This window comes from Cyanistes caeruleus, chromosome 1 (assembly GCF_971803275.1).
Source record: "Cyanistes caeruleus chromosome 1, bCyaCae1.hap1.1, whole genome shotgun sequence".
Taxonomy (NCBI): Eukaryota; Metazoa; Chordata; class Aves; order Passeriformes; family Paridae; genus Cyanistes; species Cyanistes caeruleus.
The window spans coordinates 20310892-20323975 of NC_141701.1; the positions used below are offsets into that span (position 1 = coordinate 20310892).

Genomic DNA, 13084 nt, shown 5'->3' on the forward strand with positions numbered 1-13084 from the left:
ATTTTTTTCCAAAGACAAAGTAAAAGGAAAATATTACTCAGTTTTTGAGTAAAAAGAGAGCTCCTCAAGTCCCAGCAGTACTTACCAGAGGAAACAATTCTAGCACTCCTATAAAAAATAATTATTTTATTGTATTTATTACATTTCTCTCTATAGAACCTATGATGTAAATAATAAATAAGACTGTTACCCTCTCTAATCAAACACAGTAAAGATATATTGCATATACAAAAATTGTACTTCACAATTGCTGCTCTAGGGAGTTCACCATCTAAACAGATGTACTAAGCAAAGAGCAGGGAGGAGTGGTAAAACATAAAAGCATATACAGCAATGACAGCAAACATCATGTGAATAGATGTGGTTATTGCCTGGAATATCTAGACTGTATTTCATATAAGCAAGTCACAACACATAAGACAAAGAAATTAATCTAACAGAGTGATGATCTGAGAAAACAAGAGTTTTCCTTTCATGAAGTTCTGTTTCCCAAATGGAAATAAATACTGTAAACATTGGAAATACTAAATTAAAAAGTCTGATGAGACAAACACAGTAAAACTACATAAAGACCCTCAGTGGTATAACCAAGGACTGCAATTGATATCTTGTAGCTTGCTACTAAGTAAATTAAATGGTTTTAGTACTACAAAATATAAGGGACCTTTATTTTAAGCAAAATATTTTAACTTTTTGAAAGATTATCTCAATTCTATTTTTTCCCATATTATTTGCAAATTATGTACTAATTCAGCAAATGTATCATGCTATAAAATATTTGCAATTAAAACAGTATTCTGATTGAATGTGTGGCTAACATAAAACATGTCAAATAGCCTCCAATGCTTATATTTAAACATGTGCCTGAATATCTGCTAATCCTGGAAATGTACCTACATAACTGCTGAAATTCTCTTATTTGCCATAGGGTAAATTCTAGGTTTTTTAAAATGGGTATGTGTCTAGGTACTTTTCTAATGATAATCATATTTAGATAGTATTATTTATATTGTCTTTTTTTCATATAGAATCCTGTAAAATTTATGAGCCATAGATCTAAAAATCCAGACTAAATCATTATGACAATAGTTCTGACTATGTCTGTGCAATCAAGTAACATCAATTGCAGTTGGGTTTGTTTTTCCCTATACAGCCTGTGAAAAAAGGCTTTCAGGTGAAAAACAAGCCCTTCTTTATGTACAGACCTTCATAAGATTCTATCTCCTTGTCTCCATTGTCTACGGAAAGTCACAAAAACAAAACAAACAAACAAACAAAAAAAAAAAAAAAAAGGAACCAAAGCACAGGGGTTAAAACCAACAGAAGTTTCTTAAAAGTTACAAAATACATGTCAAGAAGCATTAAACAAAGGAGTGTCTATGGCCATTTAGACTGATTTTGCACGGCACAGCTAATTACTAGAAATAGAAGGGTGAAAATGTATTTGCTGTCAAAAATGTGTTTATATACCTCTGCTTCGAAACATTTCAGTAAATATCTCCATCAACCAGTGCTTTTAATAGAAGATTAAAGATAAGCACAATAACAGTACCAGTAAAACGTGAATCATGAAACATCTGACGTTCCTTATTTTAAAGATTATTACCTGTCTTCTTGCTCTTCCCGATTCAAGATGCAGAGGCTTTGTATTAGCAATCTGTAATACACTCCATGTGAGCCCACAAGTGATCAGCTGGGTTCCTGACTCCCAAAAGAGCCAGAATTTTGTCACTAGACAACATACTAAAGATTATTTCCTGTGCCTGTTGAAGTCAATGACAAAACACCTACTGAGTTCAAAAGGAACAGGATCATGCTAATAGTCCACCTTATCTTGTGTGCATTATACTGCTGATTATTCATGTCAGCCAAGAGTACTGTAGATATCAAAACATAATAGAAGAAAAAAATGCAATACCATTACCAAATCCCAACTCTGTACACAAAAACTCAAGAGATTTCAACTGTAATGGCAAAAGAAAAATAATAAGTATAATCAACCTCCATGAGCAATTTGGTAATGTCATGAGGGAGAAAACCATCCACTTACTTCTCTCCAACGTCCCCTTGGGTGGGAGCTGCGGTAACTGCCTGCCCCTTCGCCCTGCTACTGGAGTACTTGATGGACTTGTCTGGACAGACCCAGTTCGAGGATGTGACCTATGGGACACATATCAAAACAAACCACAGCCGTTAAATGACAAAGTCATTCTTAAGTATCGCCAAGAACTGATGGCATGACTAAGTAGACTTTACATCATTTGGGACCCTTGCAGTCTCAGAGGGAAACTATTGTATCTTTTCAGAAAAAGACCTGATCAAAAAGAGAGATCTCTCTATGAAAAGGAAGCCAAATTAAGGCTGAAGATGCTTCCATAAGCTGCTTCCATAAGATGCTTTTTCACACAGTCAAGCCAGAAAACATGTTGTGTGCATATTCATGTGCATGTGGATATAATAGCCACATACACATAAATTTATTCACAAGTCAAATTCAATTATCTTTACTCAGCTTGTATTTTCTTAAATTACCTTTGAGTTGCAGTGAGATTACATGAATTTGTCTGAACAGAGTAATGAACTGAGGAAAGACAATGATATTTGACTCAATTCTCACTGGGGATTTGATGATACTAACTCTAACTTTCCGAAAACAAAAGAATGTATTCTGCAGTTCTAAAATAAAGAAAGGCTTTCCTGAACATGATCTAGACCAAAATGTGCTAATCTTTTTATTGTATTATGTTTGTTTAAGCTAAGAATAATGTATAGAAATCCTCAAAATATCAATCAGGGGTACTCACACAGGAACAGTACAGACTATGGCACAGTTAAATGTAGTCAGAGAAAATGGTGGTTAAAATGATAAGTAATAGACAAAGTTAGTACAGTGCAACTAAAGAAACTTTTTTTAAAAAAAAATAGTTTCATTTGATGTTATGATGGTTGTTCCATAAGCAATGTCTGATGAACACAAATAATTTCTCATTCTGTAAGAGAAGAATATGATAGTTATGAGGTGCTTTATGTGGAAACCATCCAGGATTCCTGACAAATGAGAAATCATAAACAAACGTAGTTAAATACTGTTAGCAAGCAATTTGCAATGGTATCCACACCATTATATCCAGAGTAGAATATAAATAGTGTGTTCACACTGAAAGGGTTAGTATCTATTGCTGCTAGTGATCAGCTAAGGATGAGGCAATACCAATTAGCTACTGGGAAAATAAAATGGTGAGCTGGTGGGGCAGAAGGGGTTTAGTCTGATTGATTTGTCTGTTTCACCTCGGTAAGGCAGGTGAAGGAGGGGCAGATCTTCCAGTCATTAATGAAGGCATCGACCTGATGAGGTTTGAGTCAGGACGCTCTGTGGATCGGGAGCGGGAGTTGGTCCGCTCTAGCACAGGACGTTGCTCTGTTGATCTGGATCTTTGATATGGCTGTCTATCTGCTGCTTCACAATTCCTGTAATGTTAGTCAAAAAGCAGCTCAGTTGAACTTTGACTTTTCTATTAATTATAAAATATGCTGCATGATACCGGTTTGGAGCAAATCATTTTATTATATACATTTTTAGGGGGAATAAATTTTATGAGATAACTCCTTGATAACGTACAGGTTTTTTACACATATTTGACTTGCTCCATACTCTTGATAAATGGGCTGAAATGTTTCCAATGTCTCAGTAATGACTATCCATGCAATAGTCTGTTTCCTGACAACTTCTGGGTTAAAATAATATTATTTTGTCAATTAATATATCAACCTGGGAATAAAAAGTAGCTGACATAATATTAAATCTCAATAAAGCTAAGAACTCATTAATTGTGCAGTTTAATTGTGCATTATTCCTCATATAGCTTTCAACACATTTTTTACAGTTTGCATTCTCTCTAGAGGTAGCAATCTTGCTTGTAGGAAAGTTCACAATCTAGATGTTATAATTACCATGTAGCATTGTTAACTGTTATTAGTCTTGGGGATGTCTGTTAGATACAGGCTAGGCTATAGTGATAGATTCATATGTGGTGCTCAGACTGTATTCAGATGAAAATTTACATCATTAGTACTTACAGAGGATCCAACAATTAGAAAAAAATTGGTTTGTAATTAAATTTTTTTTTTAACCCACAACCTATGGAACTGTACCAAAACAGTAGTGGAAAAAGTTATTGTTAGAGATGCAGTGGGAAGAATTAGACTGAGTAAAGGAGAATTTATTGATCAACGAATGATATCTTCTACTATCTTAGGCAATTAATCAGACCATTACTTTCAGAAATTAATCAAGCCCCACCTTTTTTTCCCAATGAATTTGGTCTGTTTTCAAGGAGTAGTATTTGCTAGCAATATCTCCAAATACATTAAATCAAGGCAATTAAAAAAGTAAAATCCATACCCTAATGGAGCTATTTTTTAAAATCACTCCTCCCAGCTCTCCTTGGGTAACTGAACAGATACAGAATACAAATGGGGAATGTGTACCCTTCAGGATTTTTCCTTGGGCGAAGTCATGCATTTTACAATGAAGTCAGTTAATACAATGAGTGGCTTGATGGTGATTAAGTGTAACAAGAAGTCAAATTTTAATTAGTATCAGAAAGGAGAGAGACATACCACAGCCTTATTATGAAGACTTTTGTGTTAGTAACAGCGTTTTATTTCTAAAAGCATTGAAATAGAGTACAGCGGTTGACTTTGCTGCATGCATTTATAAAACACTCATTAAAACCAATCTTTTCAGGCCTTCCATGAGGTCATAACTAGACTCCTAGAGCATACAAAGGACTTGCCACAGACAGATTCAGAATAATACCATACATCATGAACCTACATCTATAAGCTCCTAACAAGCAAACACCACAGCGAGACACATAAACAAAAATTAGAAGCTGAGGCACTAAAGGCTGTTTTTGTGCTAATGAGCCTGGCACAAAACCACAGGATTACCTCACTTGTTCTTCTATCAGTTCTGTTTCTGAATGGGAAGCTTCATCAGCAAAAACATCCACTGTCTCGCTTCTTTTACATTGTTGATAGACAAAGAAACACAACCTTAGCTTTAGTAGGAATGTTGTTTAGTTTAAATGACTGTTTAAGAGAGATTTCAGTTTTATGGAAGGTGAGAAAAACATCACCCATCTGCATGATAGCAAGAAGTGACCATAGAATACATTATTTGACCCTGGGAATAAATTCTGAGAAAAAATATTCCTAAATTCAACAAAATTACAAAAAAAAATAATATCCAGGCCTTTAAAAACCCATTGTTACCTCGTTTATCTACATATTTAAGAATATTAATGAACCCACAGAGACTTTTTTGTGTCTGTCAGCATTTTTCCCGTCAGTGAGTAGAGGAGCACTGGAGCACCCAGCAACAATATGGTGAGGGAATCACTCCATGCTCTGTTTCTCTCTCCTTCCCACAGCCAGTAGGACACAGAGGAACAGCTGAGTGGCAACAACATGCTTCTCATAAAGACTTCATGAGAGGCTTAAGGCTCCCATTTGTGACTTGTGAGGCCTCATTCTCTTTAGCTCTATAGGTATAAAAAGTAATTTTTTGGATAAAGGCTCTGACCTATTGCCTGATTAGAAGGAAGGAGGCATTTTTACCATTGGGATCAATACTAATGTCTTAGCGGGCAAGTTTTGTGCTCTGCAGAACATCATGGAGCAACTGCTGCTAACCACAATGCTAACAGATGAAGGCTTCAAAAAATTCATATTCAGTAGCTAATATACAGTTTGCTACAATCTCCAGTGGGCATTTCAAGCGGAAAAACAACCAGGAAATCCCCAAAGTGAAGGAGAGGGTGGATTTTGGCAGTAAACCTTTGAAGCTGTGGCAATGCTGTTTTGAAGACTGAAGGATTTGAAGACTAAGTTGAGTCGTGAGGTTAAACTGATTGTCACCCTCAGGTTCCAGGCTACAGGCTGCAATCCTCTCAATAACCACTGCAGCAATTGGAGGGCTATTTCAAGGGGACAGTCTTCCACTTGAAAGCTTCACTTTGTGGTTTTACATCATACACATATAAAGAGCAATTCAAAAAATAGTTTTACTCTCTGGTCTTCATCCTCACTCATTGTTTTATCCTTTTAACACACTTGCTACATGATCCCAGTCTTCAGCAAATGTTCCTTTTATAGGAAAGACATCATTCCAATAACCTGCTTGTGCAGTGAAACTCCTTCCTTACCACTGTATACAACTATGTATGAATATCAAAATCCAGCCATAATTATGGGAGGAAGTTAAACTAAAAATGGAAGTTTCTAAATTTTCAGGTATCACTCTTAAAGACTTATGCTTACAAATTACTAGATGAAACTTTCTTCTTTTCTTATTCCAAATGGTATCATATGAATTACTGGTTTTTAAAGAGGGAAATATTTAAAGAGGGAAACTATTCAACATCGAAATAATATTTTAATGTACACTAGTACTTCTTACTTTTGCTAACAGACTTTCCATTATGAAAATACAGTTAATGAAATGTCAAACTTCCTCCATCTAGTACTGCCTATAGTAGCACCCTTCTACTTTTGCTAGGGAGGTCAGGCATGGTAGATGGCAAATTTCTTTGCCAAAGTCTGCAAGACTTGCAAGCATAACTCTCCCTTACTCTGAGGAAAATGCACAGCAGTGTTTGCTTCTAAACCAAGCAAGCTGATCACTGTGAGACTGTTTGAGCTCTCTGTAAGTCACTACACAGAAAGCTCTGTAAGGGTTCACAGCCTAACTTCTTATTCCAAACCCATCAAGTATAAGAGCTAGAATCTAACATCATTTAGGTACCACTGTAAACTCTAGTTGCTGTAGTACCTAACCAAAGGTGTTACCAAACTTTATTTTTATACTGATTTGTCTCCATTTATATATATAAATATATATTCTGCAAATTTCAAATGCAAATTCTTTTCCCAATGTAGTAAATAAGACTTTCTGAATTTAATTTTTCAGATATGTTAGTTTTCTTAACAAGCAAAAAGAATTTTCAACAACTTATTATAGTCATTGATCTAAACTTAGGGATAGTTAAAGCTTTATAAAAGATTAACATTTTCCAACAGTAAGCAATTGTAGCAGCTTACATAACAAATAGAGCTTATTTTTTCCCCCAAAATGACTGAAAAAAAATTATTTTAAAATCCATGTTACAATCTTTGACTTGGTACAAATGATGAGATCATGTCAATCACCATTTTAGCATTAGATTTTTCTTGTAACAAAAATCTGAAGAAATAAAAATAGCATTACTGTAGAATTACACTACACTACAATTGAGCTCCTAGTGCATCTTTTTTATCTAGCAACACTGAACAGAACAAGAAAAATACAACAACACACTTTCTAAGTATCAAAATTTCAAACCAGCTAAAATACAATGGCAATACCTGTCAGTGTCTGTGGATGGCTGCTGGATTTCAATCCTTGGACATGTTATTCTTCTACTAGCTATAGGAACTTTGCTGTTTAGTCACAGACACAAGATCCTCTGTTAGCATAACACAGATAAACATGTCTACAAACAAATGAGATTTCTAATACCAAAAAAATTTAAATTTGAATCATAAATATTGCAATGGAAAATGGGAAAGAGTCAAATCTCTAGAAAAACTGGTGACAGGATATCTCAGCAAATAACTCATCTATACTCATAAATTAACTAAATATAAAATTATGTGCTGCTATAGTTTTTAAAAGATAGGAACATAAAGGTTTTAGGTACTCTGGTTTAAAAAAAGAAGTAAAGCAAGATATTTTGGTTTCTGTAATATTCTATAATGTTTTTAATATATGTAATATATTAAAATATATTATGTATATATTTTATACATTAAAATATATTATATATAATATACACATACATATACATACAAATATATATACATATACACATGCATATATATGTGTGTGTGTGTGTGTGTGTGTGTGTATATATATATATATATATATATATATACACACACATATATATACATGCATCCATACACTAATATCATCTAGTCACATGGATATTACCCTATGGTAACTACTGGTCTATCTCCATGCCAGTGACAGGCATGATTAAACTATAATGTGCCAGAGTCTGAACTATTCTACTAACTGAACCAAGCAGACAAAGCAGGGAACTCTGCTATGATCCCAGGCACTTTGTGCTCCACATTCCTGTGTTCTGCTGCAAATTTCAAATGTGAACAGAAATGTTACTGCTCACAGATCCCTCAGGTATCTGGACATGGCACTACAGTCACTTTGGTGACTGTTGTTGATGTAGCTAAGATGTATTCTCCAAAATATGTGAAATGATTGATATATTTCCTGAGTGACAGCAAAGTCATGCTTGGCATAGGGAGCTAGAGCAATGTTTTTTTCCAACCCACATTATTTTATGATTCTGTGGATGCAGTTAGAGGTTTATACTACCTATTACAATCATATATCAATAAAACCAATAAGTAATGTAAATCCTGGAACAGTTAAGACTGAAATGATGTGCATTTCATATATTTTTTATCTGTAAAAGAGCTGTAGAGTGCTTTTAATTTATTTCATCTGGTACTTTCAATGTACCTTCTCACTTATATAGCCAGTTCCCTTATACAGTATCCTATATTTTGCCAACTACTATTCACTTTCAACATCTTTAACACAGACCCTCAACTGACACACATTAAAGAATCACCCTGCAGGAATACAAATCTCTGTGTTCATGAGATGACTCACTGAAGATCACGATAAAGCTGATTAGGATTCAAAAGCTGGGAATTCAAAATTCTCAATGATGAGAGCTGAAATCCTCTCCTCTCCTTCACCCCAGCTAAGTTTTATAACTGAATCTACTGCAGTGATTCTCTGCAGATAATAATCTAAACTTCCATTAAAGTACTGGAAATGTTCCAAAATATAATACTTTTGGCTTTCTATTATAAATATATTGCACAGTTCTTCCCATTTCAGAACACAATATTTCAACCACTCAACTTGAGTATTATGCCATAATGTATGAGCAAAGCCAGGAACATGCCTGGGTTTTAATTAACATGTGTCTCATGACTGAAGTATAGTGGTATATAAGACAATGCATAGAGGATCTTGAGAGGGAAGCAATGAAAAAGAAGAATGTCCTACTAGAGCTTGAATGTTCAAATGTGGTTCAGCAGAGCACCTAGACTATAGACTATAATCACTCCAAGTAGTTGTAGACTTAAAACCAAGCATGTACTTAAATATGCCTTTTTAAAGTGCAGTACTAAATGCAAAATATGAGGAGTATTTGGTTCTTGATGGATTTTGTGGGATTTTTTTCCTCAGATCTTAAATATAACTTTATTTCTATGTGGCAGATATACATAGTGGCTTCTTTTTTTTCAATGACATCTTTAAACACCAATAATATGGCAAATGTTTAAATAGTAAGTTGCCACAACCAAAGTTGTAACTGTGCAATTATTGTGTATACATACTGCAGGTACATGCTTATCTTCTTAACTTTTGGCAAAAGACTTTTAATTCTGACTTCTCAGACACTGAGAGTTTTGTCTTTGATGAAAGAGATTTCAATCAGATCATTCAAACAGGAGCAGATATTTAAGACTTTATTATCTTTTTAAGTTCTTAAATTATGAATGAGCAAAAAAGCACTCAGTTTCTGTTAAAGGCATTCTCTAAATCCATTGATCTGTACAGAATCTGATCCATTTCAGCAGTCTATTCTATTAAAGTGTTTTCTATGGCTTATGTTTTACTTAAAAGTCACAATGGTTCACAACAAATGATTTTATCTCTTTGTCTTTTGCAAAACATTTTTGGACCTAAATTTAAATAGAGCCAGAAAGTAATTAATTATTAATTAATAAATTTCCTTTTCATGTTAAAAACCTATTTTTATATATTTATCTCTGATATTTACTTATGTTAGCATCTATTCAGGACTAAAAGTAAGAAAATAGAGGTAAGGTAGGACTATTTCATGTGACTATCAAAACCAAAAGCTTTAGTTACACCACACACTTTCCAGCCTTCTTTAAATGCTGTTCATTTTCAGTATGCTTGTGCAGTTTCCAGGATGAAGTAATAAATATGGCCCTTGCTGGACACTTAAAAATGAAGAGCCAACAAACAGTGGCACTGTGGATCAAAATGCTGGAGAAGATATATGGTCTCAAGTCTCTGCAACTGCACTAATGTTTAGCCAAAAGACCCTCACAAATCCCTCCTCTCTAAATAAGAGAGAAGCCCACATTAAAATATTGATGCATTCATTCTGGGTTTTGCCATATTTTTTAAGTTTCAATTTAACAGTCTTATGTTCTCTGCTCACATTCACAAAGTAAGGAAGTAAAAAAAAGAAAATTCCCCCAAGAGCAATAAGAAAATTAAAAAAGAGGGGGAAGCAGTAAAGCCAACAAACTAAAAGCAGGGAATATTTGTGTGCTTTCTTGATCAGAAGTCAGCTACAACTGGGAAGAGCTGAAGATTGTAAGGCACGCAGCACTTTGCATGGGTTTTGCATAAATCACAAAGGAAGATAGATTAGACAGGTAGAACTAGGACTATTTCTAAAAGTAAAAAAGTCTTAGGTTTCCAAGACACCTTCCCCAACACTGCAAATGTAGGCAGGTGTCACTAAAAAAGCCCCTTTTCATTAAAGCAGCCCTGAACAGTGATAACATGTTTTAAAAATAGCTCAAACATAATTAATGTTCTTTTTCTATCTGTAACTGAATAAAACAGTTTAATCTTGGAAAAAAGAATCGAACATAAGTGCCTTAGTTCTGAGTCAAGAAAGACACCAAGAAAAACACATTTATTAGGAATAAATTTAGTACAATTATAGATGAGCTCTTATTATAAAGATCCAACATACATTTCAGTTTTATCTGTAACACTACACTCTTTACTTACCCATATTTTTCAGCTGAACCATTGACTATATCATCTGCCCATGAACTTGCACCATTGTACCACCTTTATAATGCAGTTAAAATAAAGAAGTGTTATTTAAAAAGTGATGTATTACTATTAGCACTCTAATTCATGTGACATGACCACTTCTCAACAAAATGGGAAGATTTTTGTACATTTCATATTTTCTTTCAGTTATGAAGAAAACCAACTTTTTCAAAACTGAACACCAAGAAAATGATAGGGCTTTTTTTTTTTCCTTATCTAATTATTATATTTCAACTCTAGTGTTTTCAGAAGTTAAGCCATAATTTCAGTTCCATAAAGACTGACTGATCCCTTATCTTTTTATACTTAAATGTCTTCATGTTTTCAATGGCTATTGAGCTTGTGGAATAATAAAAAAGTTGTGAAGGGAAAACATTAACAAAAATAACATTATATGCATTAATAATTTGAAATATTGTTTTTAACTTCAAAGACATGACCTTTCCAGTTGCAATCTTTTTTGTCTGTTTGATTGGGTATTTGGCTTCTCAAAGGTATGTAAGAAGCAGAAGAAAATTCACTTCAATGATCAAACAATGAACACTAATTAAATTTTATAGTGGTATTATTCTTCCAGGTACCGAATATGGGCTGTCCAAGAATTTGCAGCATCACTTTAGCAAATCAGTTGTAGACAACATAAAACACATATGGAAGCATTTTATCTTAAGAAAAACCATCAGGAAAAGAAATAATGGGACAAAAAATGCTGCTTTAAGAAATCAGGGGACAAACTGCTTATGTGGCACTACTCCAGTATACTAAAACTAAATACAAATCATCCACCATTAGGATAAGGAGTTTCAAAGAAATCTCTGGAGATTTGTACTTTCAAGATCTTCCTAGGATAAAGCCAGCGAACTCCTGTGTTGTCTCTGTTCAATGATTTCCATATGACAGTTAGTGAGAAGACAGGGATTATCAGAAAATATGAAGAAACCACTATAGTATCAATGTTGACCAAAAAAAATATTATATGTACTTAAAATATTAGCCATAGGCTAAAGGAAAAACTTTTTTATGGCTTGAATATACCAATCCAAGAATTTTCATGAATCTGTTCCTGGGAATCACAGCAGTATTTTTTGTTTGTCTGCCTTTTTGCCAAACTTTCTGTGCTGCAGAATCTGAGGGTTTGCAGTATGTTTACAAACTTAATAAACCCACATCTCCTGGATATTATGTTGAGGGAAGACTATATGGGATGTAATATATGTGAATGTCAATCAGCTGCCCTTTTTTCTTCTATGTCCAATTGGATGGTATGGAGAATGGACTTTTTGATTTATTTTTTTTTATTCATGGTTTATAGCCAGATCAATGGTTGGATTAAAATAATTTCAGTTTAATCTAACTGAGTTTCAGATTAGATTTATATCTAACCCCATATAAATTGGAATACTGCTGGAGAATGACAGGTACATCTTTATACTCTCCCTGATAATCCATATCCTCAAAACTGAAGCCAGTCTCTCCAGTTAACCAGTATTTTAAAGAAGAGTTTTCTTTAAAACTACTTTATTGCCGATAAATACATAAATATGGGTTTAAAATTGCAGTGCACTTTATTTTTTTTCCTAAATATGATTGTAGTTATTCATAGAAATCAAATATAAACAAAATTTCCTGCTATTAGTTAGGAAAATATCCCTGTTTTACCTGTTCCAGACAGTAGACAAAAATCAGACACTGACTTAAAAATGGACAGAGAAGTATAAAACATCTAATTGCAAAGAGGGAGAGCAACACTGATTTGCTCCTTTCTTCAGATTTCTTTCTCTTTTGGCCTAGCTCTGTACACATGAAAGGCTGTTCTCAAGTAACTATTTCCAGAGACACTCCAAAACTTTTCAGATTACATGTCAGATTTTAGTGATATAATGCTCTCTGTGATCATTATATGCATAACAAAATCTAGGAAGAACAGCAGTACTTTGGTTCCTAGCACAGAAAACACTCAAAATCAATTTGAAGGTGTTTGGTTAGTCCTTTTTTAAGTCAATGTGAGCAGTAACATGCTAAAAACTAAGTACCATCTTAGGGTACTCAGGTTATGAAAGAATGAAATTGAGGACTCTAAATCTGCCTAGAATCACTTCTAGTGGGGGAAAAGGT

General features: G+C 34.0%; 1 protein-coding gene across 50 annotated transcripts in view; it reads right to left on the reverse strand.

Moving 5' to 3' along the window:
- The window catches only part of RIMS2 (regulating synaptic membrane exocytosis 2), a 447314-nt gene that overhangs the window by 130988 nt on the left and 303242 nt on the right, over positions 1-13084 (reverse strand). For 29 of the 50 annotated variants that reach the window (XM_086880958.1, XM_086880979.1, XM_086881092.1 and 26 more), the window contains 3 exons: positions 3289-3468; positions 2051-2160; positions 1206-1238 (listed from right to left, as the gene is read on the reverse strand). In XM_086880958.1, coding sequence (XP_086737084.1) covers positions 1206-1238; positions 2051-2160; positions 3289-3468 — 323 coding nt within the window. Of the gene's footprint in view, positions 1-1205; positions 1239-2050; positions 2161-3288; positions 3469-4953; positions 5026-10921; positions 10985-13084 lie in introns of all 50 variants that reach the window. The other 21 variants (XM_086881261.1, XM_086881272.1, XM_086881052.1 and 18 more) reach the window with 3 other exon arrangements.